Source organism: Macaca fascicularis, chromosome 14, assembly GCF_037993035.2.
Source record: "Macaca fascicularis isolate 582-1 chromosome 14, T2T-MFA8v1.1".
Taxonomy (NCBI): Eukaryota; Metazoa; Chordata; class Mammalia; order Primates; family Cercopithecidae; genus Macaca; species Macaca fascicularis.
Genome location: NC_088388.1, coordinates 16,135,501 through 16,154,826, shown reverse-complemented (window position 1 = coordinate 16,154,826; position 19,326 = coordinate 16,135,501). Strand labels below are relative to the sequence as shown.

The 19,326-nt window shown below is 54.2% G+C and overlaps 1 protein-coding gene across 1 annotated transcript; it reads left to right on the top strand.

Moving 5' to 3' along the window:
* The first annotated feature begins 720 nt into the window (after positions 1-720).
* On the top strand, positions 721-17,806 carry RTN4RL2 (reticulon 4 receptor like 2). The gene is made up of 3 exons (XM_015434707.3): positions 721-1,089; positions 7,791-8,272; positions 16,434-17,806. Exons 1-3 carry the CDS (start codon positions 1,059-1,061, stop codon positions 17,181-17,183), a joined length of 1,263 nt encoding a protein of 420 aa, XP_015290193.1. The 5' UTR covers positions 721-1,058; the 3' UTR covers positions 17,184-17,806.
* Positions 17,807-19,326: the final 1,520 nt, after the last annotated feature.

Here is a 19,326-nt window from a genome sequence, read left to right as displayed (position 1 = left end):
GCATACACACACCGGGCACATATTTCTTCTCCACCAATCCCCAAGATCGCAAGCGCAAAACCTCTCACAGCCTCACGTTTCCCACCAGCCTAGACATGCACGCTGGCGGACTCGCAGCCGTTCACCCGTGTGCACACTCACGTGCCCCCCGCTTCCCCAAGCCCGTACAAAGGGTAACGTGCAAGCATCCTGAGTCACACCTGCACAAGCATCCTTGCGCGCACGTGCACGCTCATATGCACTCGATCTTGCACGCACAAACTCTTGCATATGCTATTCTTATAATCGCACACTGGGCTTGAGGTCTGGGAATGGAAGGAAAAGTGGAATCTTGGAGCTGTCCCAGGGGACAGAAACGCTGGAGGCCGGGGCACTGGCGCGAGGGACGCGGCTGGGGGCGGGGGAGGGGGTGACCCAGAAGCTCATCTTCTCCTGGAAAGTTGGGAGGGGGGAACAGGACAAGTCCACGGGGTTCCCCTAAACTACCGCATTCCCCCAAGAAGGGATTTCTCTAGAAGCGTGGCGCCGCGAGGACGATCGAACACAGTCCTTCGGGTCCCTTGAGCGGGGGGAGGGGGGTGGGGTGGAGGGGGGTTAGAAAGCCGCTCCCGCCTCCTAGTGGTCAAGAAAGGGTTAAGTCGGCAAGTCAGCAAGCGAGGGAGGAGCCAGCGAGTGCGGGAAGGAGTGGGGGTGGTTGGGAAGAGCTTCCTCGCTGTCCCCACTCTCCCTCGGCTAGCAGCCTGGGCGCACGGACCGACGGACTGACGGACTCTCGAGCTGACAGTGCAGCTAGCGGGGCGCGGGCGCTGGGCGTTGACGGCCAGCCCCAGCCCTCCCCGCCCCGTCGCGCCCCGCCCCGTCCCGTCGGGGCCGATGGCTCCTCCCGAGGCCCGCAGCCCGGGGGGCGCAGGGTAGAGCGCAGCGGCCCGGCCACGCAGCCCGGGGACTCCCGGGCCCTCCCGGAGCCCCGCGGGGTCCCCGCCGTGCATCCGGCGGGCTCAGGGAGCGAGTGGGAGCGCCCTCCCCCCGCCGCCCCCTCCCCCGAGCGTCGAGACAAGATGCTGCCCGGGCTCAGGCGCCTGCTGCAAGGTAAGAACCCCGGCGGCGGGAGAGCGGAGGGCATCCTGGGGAGAGAAGCAGGGCGTCCCTTCTTTCAGGGATCTAGGGTGGGGCAGTTGGGGATGTGGGGTAACCTGGGGAAGGGGAAAAGCTCAGCGCTGGGGCCGCGCCCCCGCCACCAGGGCTGCTCTCAGCAGGAGGGCACTTGGCTAGGAGCCTGCGGGCGCGTGCGAGGAGCTCGTGACCGAGGTGGGACGCTGGGGGCAGGTGGACCCGGCCCGGAGCGGGGAGGGAAGCTCAGGTTCCACTGTCCCGGCTCCACCTGCTCCGGGGGACGCCGAGGACTCGGGCCGGCTGGGGAAGCGCCGACTCAGCAACTCCTCCTGCCCGGTGCCTCAGCACTTTCTGGCCACCTGGGAAGACAGGAGGTGTGGGTAGGGGGCTGTCTGGGGAGGTAGGAGGCGCAGAGGGAAATCCAAGTGGCCCTCTTTGGTAGGACAGATGGAGGGCGCTAGAAAGAGGATAGTTCTACTGATTGAGTGACAGATAAGGGTGTGGGCCAGAGATTGGGGGTGGGGTGGGGAGGGGTCAGGGGGAGAGTGATAGGAAGGGGAAGTCAAAGATGGAGAAAGTGGTGAGGGAAGCTGAAAGGAGGAGGGAGATGGAGCGGGGGAGGGGGAGAAGGAATAAAGGTTAGACGGGAAAAGCGTGGAGGGAAGTGGGACCCAGGTGAAGACCAAGGAAGAGGGAAGGAGAGGAAAGACCAGATCAGGCGAGGGGTGGGAAGAAGACTAGGGATGGGGACCCAGAATCCGGAATGGAGGTAGCAGGAAAGAGAATTAGGACTGGGACCCTGGGGACCGGAATGGAAAAGGAGAATGGAAAGATCAGAAACCAGAGAAGGATGGGGATGGTGGCTAGAGAAGGGGCATCAGGAACCGGGGAAGAGGGTTGGGGACCGGGAACCATGGGTGGGAGAAGGGCTGGAGAGGAGGGACAAGGAGGAGGAAGAGAAAGGCTGGGAGAGAGGGACTGGGGGCTGGGGGGTGCTGCCCAGGGATGAGACAAAGAGGCTTCTGGTAACCACTTCCACGTGGGAAGCCCTCCATTCCCAAAGCGCCTGCCTGCCACATTGCTTCTCTCAGGGAGTGGCTGGTGGGCCAGATGGGGGGTGCTCTGAGCTCAGAGCCTTGGGGGGGGCTGTGAGGGACAGAGGGTGAAGACTTTGGAAGGGGAGTGGCAGCCTCTGAGGGTGGGCAACCAGGCTGGCTCCTGTGCTGCCATTTATTTATCCGGCCCGGACGTTGGATTCTGCAGCCACCGCCACCACCACGGTGGCTGCTTATTTTGGGGTGTTACATTCTGGCAGAGTGAGAAGCTGTTTGCAGCAGCTCTAAACCTCCGTCACCCGCGTCAGTGCCTCCCCAGGCCCCTGCGTCACTGGTATCACCACCACCTCCATCCCACTCCTCAGCTCCCACCTCCTCAGCCCCTGCCCCCTCAGCATCTGCCCGCAGGCCCTGGCCCCTCCCTGAAGCAGCCTGTGGGGTGTGGAGCCCTTGCTTCTCGTCTGGGACCCTGTACCCCTCCTTTCAGAGCAAGAGGCCTCCGCTGCCTTTCCAGGGAGCATCCCACTCTCCACCAGAGACTCTGCCCTGTGGGTGGGTAGCCTGGATCCTGCCCCCTACCTTGGGTCTAGTTTTCTCCTTCTCAAGTTCCTTCTTCTACAGGGGCCTCCAGCCCAAAGAGTGGCCTGTGGGCTGAGAACTTTGTTTCTGAGCCTTGGTACTCCAAGGTTTAATAGCCAGAGTCCTGGACAGTGGTCCCTCAGTGAACGGATACTTTTGGCTCTGGATACTTCAGCCTTCCGGGATCAATACCATGTTCTAGCCTCTCTTGGCTCCCTCCCCTGGTCAGTTCTGGCCATATCTTCTGGACAGGGGTCATCTCTTCTTGACTCCCAAATGTAATTACTACTGTAGAGCAACTGCAACTGGAAGCCTGGGAGATGAAATTTGCAGAGAGAGCTGGAGTCCCTTTCTTGCCTTGACCCTGAAATGGTCACAAAGACTCAGCATTGTGGCTGGCCCAGCCCTAGGCACCTGTGTGCAGTTTTTCTCCTGTCTTTACCTCAACGGCAGTGTCTCACACATTCAGGTGTGGTTTCTGCGGAGGATGTGATGACCTCTTAAAGAAAGGTCAGAGAGTCTCTCTGACATGGGCTTGATGCCCCTCTTTTCCAATCTGGGTTCCACCTTGTACTAGCCGCATGACCTGAGGCCACTGTGTCATGTTTCTGGGGCTCCCTTCCTTCATCTGCAAATTGAGGACCACAATACTGACCTCTAGGGGGTTATGTGTGTGGTGTTTAATGTATAAAGAAGTTAACATGTACAAATGCAGTGCCTGGGACAAAATAGGTGCTTCCTGGTTTCCTCCTACCCTGCTGTACTCTCCCCTGCAGCTCTAGCCATCCCCTGCTGACTTTAGAGGAGGGGCGAGCAGAGAGGGTGGGGGAGGCTGCTACAAAGGGCTTTCCTCTGTCCATGAAGTAGTGGAGGGATGAAATGAAGGCTTCTGAGAAAGACAATGAGGGCAAGCTGTAGAGATCTGGTCAGGAGGCCTGGGGTGCTCAGAAACTGACACTGCCCCTCCCCAGCTCTCAGCGGTGTTACCTGTGACATGAGGGGTCGGCTCTAGGTGGCCACCGAGGTATCCCCCTTTCCAGCTCTTGACACTCTGTGCATCTTGCCCCAGTCTCCACCGGGAATTCACAAAATGAAGGCCAGGAGCAGAGCTGTGGTCCTCGGGAGAGAGAGGAGGCCTGGGCCTGGAGGGAAGGAGTGGTGGTGAGGAGGTGTGAGAACAGGGGGTGGGGAAGGGACATGGCAAGAAAGAAAAGGGCACACACTGGGCAGGGCAGGGACCGAGGGCGGGAGAGGGAGGGAAAGGCACAGCTCTCTGGTCCTCCAACCCCCCAGTCCCGCCACCTCTGCCCTGGAGTGCTCACTCCAGCCCCAGCAGGCCTGGGGGCAGTGAAGCCCAGAGCCCCCCACTCTCCCCTCCTCCTTGCCTCCAGTGAGAGCCGCAGCGTGAATTATGGATGAGCTCCTTGGGTTACAGCTGCTTTGCACGGCAGTGGCAAGGGCCAGAAATGGCAACAGAGTCACTGTTATGCAGCAGCTGTTATGGAGGGGCGCCCAGCACGGGGTCGCTCTTCAGAGGGCCTGCAGGGACCACTGTCATGGGCTGGGGGAGGTGCCCTGGCTGAGGGAGACATGGGAACAAGACGGAAGGAAGGAGCCTGGGGAAAGAGAAGAGAAGCAGTCTAATGCGGGCAGGTGGGGAGCAGGAGAGTCTAGGGAAAGAAAGAGGAGTAGGCACCCTTGCCAGCTCCTGCAGAGTTTACCCTCAAGCCGGAAGGAGCCCTGGTGCCAGGGGAATGGGCCATGCCTCTGGGACCCTCTGAGATTGCACATCCTTCCCTCTGTCCCTCCTGGGGCAGCGGTCAGTGCAGAGGCTGGGGAAGAACTCTGTAATCCTCCAGGGGCTGGCGGCCATCAGGGCTCACACTCTGGTGAGCTTGTGGATAAGGGGTAGGATTAAGGGATCAGAGAAGGATTTGGCTTCTTTTGGTGTCAAGTCCTTAGTGAGATAGAGATCAGAGGGTGACTCTGACAGGAAGGGAAGTGCCCTGGCTGGGCATCGAGAGACTTTTCTAGCCTTTTCCCTGCCAACACTTTGCTGTGTGACCTTGGGTAAGTCGTTTGCTCTCTCTGAGCTCCAATCATCACCTCAGTAGAACAGATGCTTGAACCAGAGGAATCGAGGGGACCTTTCCGGCTTTGAAATCTCCAGTTCTAAGCCCCAAACCTCAACCCTCATGAAACCCACTCAGCATCCCCACTGTGCTTCCACACTCCACCTCTGCCTGGTTCAGATGAGGGGTGAGAGACACTGCTCCTCCACCCCACGTGGGTCTGAGAAACTCAGGAGGAGAAAGTAATCGTGAAACGCCGCACGGGGGAGGGGTGAGAAGGGCCGAGAAACGCGGAGGTGGTGTGAACGAATGGAACAGCAGCCGCTGTGTCACTGAGTATTACATCACACCCAGCCTACACACGCACGGGGCCCGGCGCTCACACACACGCGGAGGACAGCCAGCACGCACCGACGCAGCACCGACGCAGCGCCGGGAGGGGCCGGGGACACTCACGGTGGGGCCCAAAAGCGGGGAGCAGCACACTGGGAGTGTGGATCTTCCACCCCGCACCTGTGTGCTCCCCACTCTGGAGGAGGAACACCAGGACAGCTGGGATGCCAGCACCACACTCGGGGCCTGTCAGTCCCATACGTGCACACCTGGCTCAGCAGCACTGCATTTGGTGAGCACCTGGCTCACACCACTACCCAAAATCACAGACACATACACACATTCACACACACGGCAACCTCAGGAGCGTGACACATCACATACAAAACAACCACTAAGCATGTGCAGTTTGCAGCCTTGGAGATCCCACACTCAAAATCACCAGCCCCTCAGTCTCTCCCAGGGTCTCTGGACCCCAAGGAGCCCCAGGATCTCAGGGTGCAGAAACAGCTCTTCCTCCCCTCTGCCTTCAAAAGCCTAGGATGTTGCTTGAAGCAGAAGGTGTTCAGTCACCGTGTGCCCAGGGAATGACTGCCTGGCTTTGGGGGTGCAGGCTCCCTTTCTCCCCAGGCAAAACTGCCAGAAGAAAATCCCAGGAGTCACCTGGAAATCATGAGAAAGTGTAGAGGTCAAGCGAGTTCCAGCCTAGAACTTTATCAGCTATAGTGACGGCAGGAAGGTAAAGGCCAGGGATGATGGGAGTCCCTGCACCCCTATTAAAGTATGAGTACAGGCACCTGCACTCCACTTTCTAGTCCCCAGGCTCTCTGGGCCTGCTTTTCCATCAGTATCGTAAGAAGGATGGATCATATTCAACCTTCAAAAGTTACTTTGGGAAAAAAAAAAATTTTTTTTTTGGCTAGATGCGGTAGCTCATGCCTGAAATCCCAACACTTTGGGAGGCCAAGGTGGGAGGATTGTTTGAGGCCAGGAGTTTGAGACCAGCCTGAGCAACATAGCAAGACCCCATGCCTACAAATTTTTTTTTTTTTTTTTTTTTTTATGGAGTCTCACTCTGTCGCCCAGGCTAGAGTACAGTGGTGCAATCTCAACTCACTGCAAGCTCCGCCTCCCAGGTTCACACCATTTTCCTGCCTTAGCCTCCCAAGTAGCTGAGACTACAGGCGTCTGCCACCATGCTGGCTTTTTTTTTTTTTTTTTTTTGTATTTTTAGTAGAGACAGGGTTTCACCGTGTTAGCCAGGATGGTCTCGATGTCCTGACCTCGTGATCCACCCACCTCGGCCTCCCAAAGTGCTGGGATTATAGGCGTGAGCCACCGCGCCCGGCCAAAATTTTTAAAAAATTAGCTGGGTGCAGTGGCATGGGCCTGTGGTCCCCACGACTCAGGAAGCTGAGGCAGGAGGATCGCTTGAGCCCAAGTGGTTGATTACAGTAAGCTGTAACCGTACCACTGCACTCCAGCTTAGGCAATGGAGCAAGACCCTGTCTCCAAAAGAAAAAAAGAAAAAAGTGTTTAAGTAACTGCGAATGAGGAGAGCCTGGGGTGTAAAATGCAGATTCCCAGGCTGTCCCCCCAGGAATTCTGCATCGTGCCTAGGACTGGCTGGTGGCCTCACTTAGGGACCCTGACCCTTAAGGCCCCTCCCAGCACAGAGAGGCTCTGACTCTGCAAGGGTGAAAAGTACAGGAAAGTAGGGCACTAGGCACCAGTGGGCTGGCAAGCCCAGACCCCAGGGTGAGTCCATTTCACACGGGCCTCAGATCTCCAAAGGGTCCCAAGTTACTTCCAGTCATTCTCCAGTAGAGTGACTTTGCCCCACAGGGGACATTTGGCAATGTCTGGAGACATTTTGGTTGTCACAACTGGAGGCAGGGTGCTGCTGGCATCTAGTGGGTAGAAGACAGAGATGCTGCTAAGTGCCTTATATAGGGCTGCCTCCACAACAAGGAACTATCCGGCCCAACTGTCAATACTGAGGCAGAGAAACCCTGACGTTAGTCTTTTGACATTAATCTCTAGACAAGGTCAAACATGCAACACAGGAACGAAAAGATGATCATTCTTCAAACAATTCACAGTGCTTTCTACAATGGCCTTTCGGCATTATTTCTTAATGTACCAGAAGCCTCAGAAAGTGGAAATGGCCAGGCCACTTGAGGCTGCAACGTTGTCCCTTGAGCCCCCAGACATGGGAGCGCCAGGGCTCTAGGCCTTTATTTTTATTTTTTAATTATTTCCCCCGAAACAGGGTCTTGTTGTGTCACCCAGGCTGGAGTACAAGGGTGTGATCATTGCTCACTACAGCCTCAAACTCCTGGGCTCAAGTGATCCTCCTGCCTCAGCCTCCTAAGTAGTTGGGACTACAGGCACATGCCACCGTGCCTGGCAAATTTTTTTTTTTTTTTTTTTTTGTAAAGACAGAGGTCTCCCTATGTTGCCCAGGATAGTCTCAAACTCCTGGCCTCAAGCAATCCTCCTGCCTTAGCCTCCCAAAGTGCTGGGACTACAGGTGTGAGCCACCATATTCAGCCGGATCTAGGCCTTTACCAAGTGGGTGGGCTGGCACTCCTGCCCTGGAAGCCCACCTTGTAAGTTTTGCTTCCCCTCCCCACAGCTCCCGCCTCGGCCTGCCTCCTGCTGATGCTCCTGGCCCTGCCCCCAGCGGCCCCCAGCTGCCCCATGCTCTGTACCTGCTACTCATCCCCACCCACTGTGAGCTGCCAGGCCAACAACTTCTCCTCTGTGCCGCTGTCCCTGCCACCCAGCACTCAGCGACTCTTCCTGCAGAACAACCTAATCCGCACGCTGCGGCCAGGCACCTTCGGGCCTAGCCTGCTCACCCTGTGGCTCTTCTCCAACAACCTCTCCACCATCTACCCGGGCACTTTCCGCCACCTGCAAGCCCTGGAGGAGCTGGACCTCGGTGACAACCGGCACCTGCGCTCGCTGGAGCCCGACACCTTCCAGGGCCTGGAGCGGCTGCAGTCGCTGCATCTGTACCGCTGCCAGCTCAGCAGCCTGCCCGGCACCATCTTCCGCGGCCTGGTCAGCTTGCAGTACCTCTACCTCCAGGAGAACAGCCTGCTCCACCTACAGGTGAGCCTGCCCTGCGCCCACCCTCAGCCCCTTTCTGCTCTCCTCTCTCTGTGGGCCCCTCTGCTCTCCGACCCTGGTGTGCATCCCTCCTCTCTCCCCAGGCCACCCTTCCTGCCTCAGCATCTCCATTTCTCTCTGTCTCGTCTGTTTTCTAAGTTTCTGTCTCTTTCACATTCTCCAGGGGCTTTACTTTGTCCCTTCTATCTCTCTACCTGTTTAGGTCCCTTGCTGCTCCTCTCTCTCTCTCTCTCCCTCTCCCTCTAACTCCACAACCTTCACCTCTCTGCCTCTGCCTGTCTGTCTGTCTATCCCTTTCCATCCATCACTGCCTCTCTCACTAACTTGCCTCCCCCATCTGTCTTCTGCCTCTTCTGTCTGTCTCCCTTCACACACCCACTCTGCATACACCCCCATGTCTGTCTGCGTGTGTGTATCTGTCTCTTTCTCTGATCTCACGTGTTTGCCTTCAGGGTACTCTGCCTTCCCCCAAGGTCCACTGCCCAAAGGCCTTTGCAGCTGTTTTTCTCACCCACCCTCAAATCTGCCCACATCACAGGGAAGTAGAGAGAGAAGGCAGAGCCACAGCCACCGGCATCCCACAGAAAGTTGCGCTTCTCTCCAATTCACTGGGTAATGGGACGGGAGAAGCCCACACCCCTTCTAGATTCTCGTTGTCCAAACCTGTCATCTCAATGCAGGGGAAGAAAGAAAAGGGTAAATCTCTGTTATGCAGCTGGAGAATGGATGCTCTGAAAATGGAAGGAATAACAGTAATTGTTATTTATTGTTATTATTATTGATCTAATTATTGTTTATTGTTGTTGTTATGCTGACTGTTTGACACGCAAATCCTCCCGCTCCATTTCTCCAGGAAGCAATAACACACCCTCCAAGCCACCCTGAGAAAATCTTCCCTTGGCTACAGAGCCTCTGGCTGGAAGGGGGTGAGGATATCCAAATTCTGCCCTCTCCCTACTGGAACCTGGAAGGTGCTGCCTCTGCCTCATCCAGGGCTAGTGCCTAACTAGTTACCAATCTGCTGGTTGGAAAATCAGGTCAGTGCTGATGATGCTAATGATAATAACAATAGCCATAACAATCTAACAAATATACTGAGCGCCCACTACGAGCTAGGTGCTAAGAATACAGCACTGAACAGAACACACCAAACCCCCTGCCTTCGCAGAGATACCATTCCCATGAGGAGGGGAAGAAGTAAAATGCACAGTATATTGGAGAAATATGTCTTCTGTTATTCTATTGTTGCCTAAATAGTGACAGTAATAGCAGTAGCCGCCACCACTTAGTGGGTACACAGGGTCAGTCCCTGTGCCAAGCTCTTTACAGGTATCCACTCTGCCATTTACAAGCGTGTGGCTTTTTTTTTTTAAACCTCCTCAGACCTCAGTTTTCTCATCTGTACAATGGGGGTAGCAAGAGTACCCATCTCCTAGGGATTTTGAAAGCATTAAATGCATGAATAATTTGTAAAGCACTTAGAATAGTGCTTGGCATACGGTAAGTGCTATATAAATGCTTGTTAAAATACCATTTTAAAAAAAGAAACGAGCCTTATTTAACATTGGTTTCGGTGAAGTGGCCCAACTTGGACTCCATCCTGAAGATGTGGGTCAACTTCAAGGATTATACTGAGGTCATGAGTGAGTCCCAGACAACACCCTCCTTTTGTCCTCTTCCTAAATTTGCCTAGCACCTCACAGTTTATGAAGTGCACTCAGCCACCTCATCTCATTTCTATAGTCCAGTTGGGAGATTATTTTTGCCTCCTTGTTAACAATGGAGAAGCTGAGGCTGGGGGCCCTGAAGACTCTATAGAGATATAGTCACCTCTAATCATAAATCTTTCAACCATTGTCGATGTGACTGGAGGCTCATGTCTTCTCACCATCACATTCAGCCTCACAACAGCCTGGTGATAGGGACAGTTAGGGGCACTAGGGACATGGAACGAATGTTCCTGAGGCCATATAGCCAGGAAGAGCTGGTGCTTGAATCTCGTGATCTGGCTACAAGGGGACAGTACTCTGGAGTACCATGAGCAGGCTCATGTTTGAAAGCACACACTTTGGACTCAGCAAGACCTACGTTCAAATCCTGGCTCCTATATAACTTTAGACAAATTACTTAACTTCTCCCAATCTCCATTTCCTCATCTCTAAAATGGCAATCAGGATAGTACTAAATAATAATCTTTTTTTTTTTTTTTTTTTTGAGACGAAGTGCCACTCTATCGCCCCGACTGGAGTGCAGTGGTACGATCTTGGCTCACTGCAACCTCTGCCTCCCAGGTTCAAGTGATGTTCCTGCCTCAGCCTCCTGAGTAACTAAGATTACAGGCGTGTGTCACTACACCTAGCTAATTTTTGTATTTTTAGTAGAGATGGGTTTCACCATGTTGGCCAGGCTGGCCTCCAACTCCTGACCTCAGGTGATCCACTCGCCTCGGCCTCCCAAAGTGCTGGGATTACAGGTGTGAGCCACCACGCCCGGCCAATAATAATCCTTATTTAAGAAGTTTTGTAAGGATTAAAATGTAAGGCATTTAGCACAAGGCCATACTCTCAAGATATGGGCACTATAATAACAATTACTACTGCTACTACTGAAATCAAATACTACTACAAATTGATCATGCATTTAATGCTTTCAGAATCTCCTTATCAATATATATTAGTTGTTTAGGAGGAATTTGGAGTCAGAGGTCCTGAGCTTGAATCCCTGGTCTGCTATTTTCTGACTTATTTAACTTTTGGCAGGTTGCTAACCCTCTCTGAACCTCACTTACTTTATCTACAAACTGGGAATAATGAAAATAATACCTTCCACCAAGAATGGCTGTAAATAGGAAACGAGTTAGTGTATAGAAAGCCCATAGTTCAGGCCTGGTATGGTGGCTCATGCCTGTAATCCCAGCACTTTGGGAGGCCAAGGTGGGTGGATCACTTGAGGTCAGGAGTTCAAGACCAGCCTGGCCAACATGGTGAAACCCCATCTTTACTAAAAATACAAAAATTAGCCAGGCGCGGTGGCAGGTGGCTATAATCCCAGCCACTAGGGAGGCTAAGGCAGAAGAATCACTTGAACCTGGGAGGCAGAGGTTCCAGTGAACTGAGATCATGCTACTGTACTCTAGCCTAGGTGACAGCAAGACTCCATCTCAAAAAGAAAGAAAAAAAAAAAACATAGTTCAGTGCTGAAAAAATGTTATTATTATGATCCCATCCTCCATTGACTCTCGGGCCAAGAACAGCAATCAGGACCTGAGGTCAGCAAAGGCTTGGGCAGAGGGGACCTCAGGTGGACACTGAGGTCTTCTGAAATAGGAAGTGTTTGTTCTCCACGCCCCTGGCATGAATGGTACTAGGCATCATGGGAAGGAAGCAACTTCACACCTGGCCTTTTATAGAGGAGATGGAAAAAACAGCCTCTGCCTGTGAACTGCCTGGTGGAGCTGGGCTGGGAGATGCCACAGGAAGGTGAGGAAATATGTGGGTTGGGGTGAGATCTGCAGGGTACAGGTGTAACCCAAGATGGAGCCAGGCCTGCCCTAAAGGGGAGCTTTGGAGGAAGCTCCACCAGAGGACCACAGCTTTTCAGATTGCGGAAGGTAGACACGGAGATGGGGTTGGGTGGAGGTTCTCAGGGACTGTCTGCTGTATGCCAGGCACTGTGCCAGGTGAGTTCATTCATCAACAGATATTTACTGAGTACCTACCACATGCCAGGCAATGTTCCAGGTGCTAGGGATTCAGGGGAGAACAGAAACAGTGGCCCTGTTCTGCCAGAGCATATTCCCTACTCAAGTGTAGACAGATGATAAAGATACTTGTTTTCTATTTTTTTATTATTATTATTATTATTATTATTATTATTATTATTATTATTTTGAGATGAAGTCTTGCTCTCTTGCTCAGGCTGGAGTGCAGTGGCACAATCTCGGCTCACTGCAACCTCTGCCTCCCAGGTTCAAGTGATTCTCCTGCCTCCGCCTCCCAAGTAGCTGGGATTACAGGCATGTGCCACCATGCCTGGCTATTTTTTGTATTTTTAATAGACATGGGGTTTCACTATGTTGGCCCGACTGGTCTCGAAGTCCTGACCTCAGGTGATCCGCCTGCCTAGGCCTCCCAAAGTGCTGGATTACAGGTGTGAGCCACTGTGCCTGGCCGAGATTTGTTTTCTCTTTCAATCATTACAATGGCCTGCATGGTTTTTGTTTGTTTATTTTGTTTTGTTTTTGTTTTTGAGATAGAGTCTCACTATGTCACCCAGTTGGAGCACAGTGGCGCAATCTTGGCTCATTGCAGCCTCACCTCCTGGGGTCAAACAATTCCCTCATCTTAGCCTCACCAGTAGCTGGGACTACAGATATGTGCATCCATGTCCAGCTAATTTTTGTAATTTTATAGAGACGGGGTTTCACCATGTTGCCCAGGATGGTCTTGAACTCCTGAACTCAAGCAATCCACCCGCCTCGGCCTCCCAAACTGCTGGGATTACAGGCATGAGCCACTGTACACGGCTGGCCTGAATGGTTTAAAAACAGTCTTTACGCTCAAGCAGATCAGATCTCAGTTTAAATCCCAGCCACACCTCCAATTTGCTCTATGGTTTTGTGCAAGTTATTTAACCACTCTGTGCCTCGATTGACCCATCTGTGAAATGGGAATAACCTGTACCTTGGGGAGCAGGGGTTGTGAGGATTAAAGGAGACACTACTGAGCTCAGCCCAGTGTCTCATACGAAGTGAGTATCCAATGAATGGTAGCTATCCATTAACATTTACCAGGGAGGATACCAACTGAAGCCCAGCAAAATAAAAGCACAGTCCGAGGTCACCCAGCTAGTAAGGAATGTGACCTAGAATTGGCCCAGGTCTGTCTGACTCCACAGTGCAGTTGTTCAGTTGTCTCTGGAGTTGGGAGCCACGTTACTGCATATTAGCTGTTGGACCCTAGGCGAGTCACTTCACTTCTCTGAGGCTCCCTCTCCTAATCTCTGAAACAGAGATAATAATAGTATCCACCTCATAGGGTTGTGACGATTAAGTTACTATATAGGATCTGTGTAACACAGAGCTTGGCACACGGTAAGAGCTCAGTAAGTTACCTGCTTGACATTGCTGACGCCGATGATGACGATGATACCCATCCTAGACTGATGAGCTCTGTGAGCGGGGGTGCCTGGCACAGAGTAGACACTCGGTACAGCTCTGTTGAATGAATGAGGCACATCCCAGAACTCACCAATTCATAAAAATCAGATGCGGATGGGATCTTAAAGATCACCTATCCCAAGGCCCTTGTTTCACAGATGAAAAGACCAAGGCACAGAGAGGTGCTTGGAGCTGTCCAAGGTCACACAGCCCAGCAGCTGATTTGATTAGCGTCAGAGCCAAGAGCTGGGAGTTTGGAGGGAGGCAAGGTTAAGAACAGGATGCTGTCAGGGAAGCGGGCAGGGATGCCGCGTTAAGATTCCAAATGGATGCAGGGAGCTGTGAACCGGCCAGTGGGGAGGCGAGGGAAATGTGGTTTTCGAAATGGAAAAGGATGACTTTAGCAGAGGCTCTCAGCCCAGAGGGAGGGGAGATAGGGAGGGGCGGAGGAAGAGCTAGGGCTGTGAAAGTCAAGAGCTTATTAATGCACAGAGAATGGTTTTAACAGGGGAGAGAGGAAGGACCGGATTTGAGAGCTACAGTCAAGGAAGTGGCAACGGGATTTGGCAACAGCTTGGATAGCGGGAGGGGGCAATGGACCCCAAGGTGGAGGCTCAGAGAAGGGAGGGGCAGGACTTTTTGCAGAGAAACAAAAGGAGAGGAGAGGAGGTTGGAATGAAGAAATTCTGTGTGCCAAAACCTGGGGCTGTGGGTCAAAGGTACCTGAATTCCCTAGGATCTCTGAAGCTTTGGTCTACTCTTCCTGACCTCCTGAGGTCCCCAAAATGTGAATTACCCCTGCTCCCTCTCCCCCCACCCCTGGCCCCTTATCGATCCTCTGACCATACATCTCTGGGTGTGTCCTACTCTTGCTGACACTCCATAAAAAGAGGAACCCTATTTAGGTGTTTGAGTGGCAGGGATTCCAAGCCTACCCCCTGGATGGGCCTAGAAGAGAAAAAGAGCACCAGGCCATGGTGAGCCAGTCTGAGGCCAGGGAGGTGCAAGGAGCCAGCTGGAGGCCTGAGCCAGGATTTGGGGTGGTGGCAGCAGGGGGCGGAGAACGCTGGTGTCAGAGGCAGCCGAGAAGGTTGAGGGGGACGGATCTCAATGTGGCCAAGAGGAGGGCTCTTGGCAGGCTCAGTTCCTGTAGCGAAGAGGGCGGAAGCCAGATGGGAGGGGGCGAGAACAGGCAGGAGCACAGGAAGGTGGAGGCTGTGGGTGTGGGCTGGGAGTCAACGCCCTCCCCCAACCTGAGGCCTCTGACCAGGCTCCTGGGTGGCAGGCACGGGGAGGGGAGTGTCTCCCCAGGCAGTGAGGGAGGGAGAGCCACAGTCAGGGAACAGGCCCCCCGGGGTGAGCTGGCCTGAGCAGAGTGGATGCTCCTGTTCTGAGACCCGGACCTCCTGGAACCTGCTGACCACAGTGATGCCCTGCACAACGAGGACCTCAAGGCAGTGAGGTCAGGGAGCTGAAGTCCTGCTCCCCTCGCTGGCAAGCCCTTATCTCTTTGAGCCCCGGTGCTCTCCTCTAAAAAAGTGAGATGGGCTGATGGGTGCCAAGGCATTAGCTCCCAAGTCAGCTGATCATCAGCTCACTAACCCTGGTGAGGTGGTTATAATGCAGAGTCCAGGAGTCCCCACTGCCACCATGGGCCACACCCCCCTCCACCCCCGTTAATTCTGAACCATAGTTCCAAGGTCCTTTCCACACTAACGTGGCCTGATTAGGTGACTCCCTAGCCCCAGGCAGGTGGGACAGCGCCTCTAAGGGGAGTAGTAATACAATGCGGCTTCCTTCCTCTCCTCTCCTGCCGCCTCTGGGGGTGGAGCTGATGCCCCTCACCGCAATGCCCAGCCTAGTAGCAGGATTTTGGTTCCCCCAGGGAGCTCCTCTTTTAAAGAAAAGGGACAGGACCCAATTCTAACTGAGCCTCTATTGTCATAGTAGCCACCAGTTATTGATGGTTGACTATGCACCTGCCAGATACTGTACCCTTAACAGCATTTTATCATCCAGCCCTCCTTTAGCCTGCTGAGGGAGTTATACATAATAAGGAATGTTACACATACTGAGGAAACTGAGACTCCATGAGGTTAAAACTTGCCTAAAATAACACAGCTAGGGAAAAGGCAAGCTGGATTTTGAACCAGGGCTCTAAGTGCTGAGTCTGTGGGCTTCATCATTGGACTGAATCCGTGTGCTGGGCACGTGTCCAGCACTGCCCTCATATGATCTTTATGTGAACCATCTTCTGGAATCCTCAGAACAAACCCAGGAAGTAGGTACACTCATCCCCATTTTACAGATGAGGAAACAGGCACAGAGAGATGACTGGCTTGGCCAACTTAAGAATAATGGCTAACAAACAAAAACAAAAACAAAAATTAAAAAAATGGCTAGCTCATGGAACGCCACAAGGAAAGGTGTTCTAAGCACCTTCATACATGCTGCTTAATTTAACCTCCACATTATACAGATGAGGAAACTGAGTCACAGATATCCTGAGTGATTTGCCCAAGGTGGCATCAGTTAATGACAGATCCAAGATTTGAAATCAGAAAGGCTGGCTCCCCAGTCTCCATACTTCACCAAACCATAAGTTCTGAAGCTCAAACTGTGGTCCTGCCATGGCCGCATTGGCTTCCCTGGGGAGCCTGTAGACATGCGGATTCCCAAGCTGCACCCCAAACCTCCTGAATCAGAAACTCTGCCCCCCACCCTGCCGCCCACTCAGAGATCCGCAGGGGATCCTAATACACCCGAAAAGTTTAAAAACCACTGACCTCACCAATACCACTTTTTCCACAGCAAATAGGTTAGAGGAGGCAGAACTCAAATCCAGGATGCAATGAATCAAAAGGTCAACCCTTTCTCTCCTGCCACGGTGCACCCCCTTCCCTCCCTCGGCCCAGGCCCCAGCGGGGTCCGCACCCTGCCTTAGGTCCCACTCTATTCTTCCGTGTCCCACCCCACCCCACCTAGGATGACCTGTTTGCGGACCTGGCCAACCTGAGCCACCTCTTCCTCCACGGGAACCGCCTGCGGCTGCTCACAGAACACGTGTTCCGCGGCCTGGGCAGCCTGGACCGGCTGCTGCTGCACGGGAACCGGCTGCAGGGCGTGCACCGCGCGGCCTTCCGCGGCCTCAGCCGCCTCACCATCCTCTACCTGTTCAACAACAGCCTGGCCTCGCTGCCCGGCGAGGCGCTCGCCGACCTGCCCTCGCTCGAGTTCCTGCGGCTCAACGCCAACCCCTGGGCGTGCGACTGCCGCGCGCGGCCGCTCTGGGCCTGGTTCCAGCGCGCGCGCGTGTCCAGCTCCGACGTGACCTGCGCCACGCCCCCGGAGCGCCAGGGCCGAGACCTGCGCGCGCTCCGCGAGGCCGACTTCCAGGCGTGTCCTCCCGCCTCACCCACGCGGCCGGGCAGCCGCGCCCGCGGCAACAGCTCCTCCAACCACCTGTACGGGGTGGCAGACGCCGGGGCGCCCCCCGCCGACCCCTCCACCCTCTACCGAGATCTGCCCGCCGAAGACTCGCAGGGGCGCCAGGGCGGGGACGCGCCCACCGAGGATGACTACTGGGGTGGCTACGGGGGTGAGGACCAGCGTGGGGAGCAGACGTGCCCCGGCGCTGCCTGCCAGGCGTCCCCGGACTCCCGAGGCCCTGCGCTCTCGGCCGGGCTCCCCAGCCCTCTGCTTTGCCTCTTGCTCCTGGTGCCCCACCACCTCTGACTGCGGTGCTGAGATTGAAGAGGCCAGTGTCCGATCCCCGCTTCCCGTCCACCCGGGGCTGCGGCTCCGGCCCCAGTCCCGCCCCCGCCCCTGGCCTTGCTGGTTCCCTTTCCCCTCCCAGCTCCTCTCCTTCCCCGGGGACCAGGCCTCCTCTCCTTGCCTGCCTCCTGGGCTGTCCTGACTTATGGCAGCCCCAAGAGGGCGCGTGTGGTGGCTCAGCCCTGCCCTCCCCAACTCTGGCCATTAATTCTTCCCCATCCCATGGCTAGGGTGGGGCTCCCCAGGCAGCCGCTGACCCGCGCTCCTAAGGGCGCACAGCGGACCCCAAGGGGCTTTTGTCTGCAGAGCATCTTCCACCAGCAGAGCCTTTGGAAGCTCCCCCAGGGAGCCCCACCCAGGACCCTTTGGGGGATGCCTCAGTCAGGGCCAGGCTGATCCTGACCCCTGCTTACCCTAGTCCCCTCAACCTCCTGACACTGGAGGAATACTTTTCTCCTAAGTCTACCCTGGACACTTTTTAGGGCACCTGGAGAGAACTTTCCTCTCCACTGTGGCCCCTGCGTGGTGAAGATCAAAAGAAGTTGTTTGGGAAAAAAAATTTATTAAAAAATTCTATTATTTTACCTACTGTAAGATTTCTTGACTTGGGACCCCAAAAGTGGAATGAGGTCTCAGAATGTAAGGATTTCCGGGCCAAGAGGGTGGGAGAAGGGGAGCCTTCCCACGCCATCAGAGAGCTTCCTGGTGGCTGGAGGTGGTGTGCGCTCTCCCTCATGATGAGGAACTGAAGCCCTGCATTCCAGGTGAGACGCAGTGTGGCAGCCAAGAGTGGGTGCTGGTGGCACCTCTTCTCTTCATTTGTCCAGGGGAAGAGCGGCAGCCAACCCTGAGTTGTCTGGCGCCTGAGGAACGAAGCCTGGAGAAGCCCTCCTGGCTGGTTAACAGCCTTCTTCCAGACCCTGTTCCTTCAGGAAACAAGAGCAGTTCTGCAAGGAGGAATCATGTACACACTCCTGATCACAGACAGCCCAAACATGACTTTGGGTAAATGTGAAAAAGGCACTGCTCCCTCAGGGAAACGCAGCCCCGTGCCAGAGCAAACATCTTAGCAAACAGAGACCAAGGCTGGGTTTCAGCACACACTTGCTTCCTTGGCTAACTGCCCTTTTGCAGTGCACAGCCTACACACCTGCACACAGCAACCCTGAGGATATGTGGTCTCTCTCTCAGCTCCTGTGAGGTAGAAGCCATCAGGGATGAACCAGGTCAGAGAAGCAGGTTTCCAAACAGGCTAGAAGAGGGACTGAGGAGCTAGGGTGATCAGAGGGACAGGAATCCCAAATTGGGATACATGACTGGCTTGAGGTACAATCAGAACCTTCATCTTTCTGGTGTGTGGAAGAGAGGCTGGGAACTGGGAAGGGCTCAGGCTAAGAAGTACTTGCATTGGAATTTAGGGGTAAGTCTCATCAGACTGAGCACTTGGAGAGAAGTTTGGTAGTTTGAATTTGGGGTTAAGAATCTAGCTTGGGCTAGACTGGGTGTGGTGGCTTGCACCTGTAATCCCAGCTAATTGGGAGGCTGAGGTGGGAGGATCACTTGAGGCCAAGAGTTTGAAACTAGCCTGGATAACATATCGAGACCGAGTCTCTTAAACATTTTTTATAAAGAATCTAGTTTGAAGTGGGGTGTGGCGTCTTACACCTGTAATCCCAGCACTCTGGGAGGCTGAGGTGGACAGATCACTTGAGGTCAGGAGTTCGAGACCAGCCTGGCCAACATGGCGGAAAACCCGTCTCTACTAAAAATTCAAAAAAATTAGGCAGGCGTGATGGTGGGTGCCTAGAGTCCCAGGTACTCAGGAGGCTGAGGCACAAGAATCGCCTGAACCCAGGAGATGGAGATTGCAGTGAGCTAAGATCACACCCCTGCACTCCAGCCTGAGTGACAGAGACTCTGTCTTTAAAAAAAAAAAAAAGAAAAAAAGAAAGAAAAAAATCTAGCTTGGGAGGTGGGAATAGAAAGACAGAGGGGGCCTAGATGCTAGGGCTTGAGGAGGCAGGCTGAGGTTCTGTGACTCTGGCTGGGTAGGTCAAATGATCTTGAGAAGAAGAGGAAGAAATGAGAAGAAATCAGCATCTAA

What these genes read in the sequence shown, in the direction of transcription:
- RTN4RL2 (XM_015434707.3), top strand. Translation starts at nt 1,059, where the DNA reads ATGCTGCCCGGGCTCAGGCGCCTGCTGCAAG. An exon ending in GCTCAGGCGCCTGCTGCAAG is followed by an intron (nt 1,090 to 7,790) that starts GTAAGAACCCCG and finishes CCCTCCCCACAG; the next exon opens with CTCCCGCCTCGGCCTGCCTC. An exon ending in ACAGCCTGCTCCACCTACAG is followed by an intron (nt 8,273 to 16,433) that starts GTGAGCCTGCCC and finishes CACCCCACCTAG; the next exon opens with GATGACCTGTTTGCGGACCT.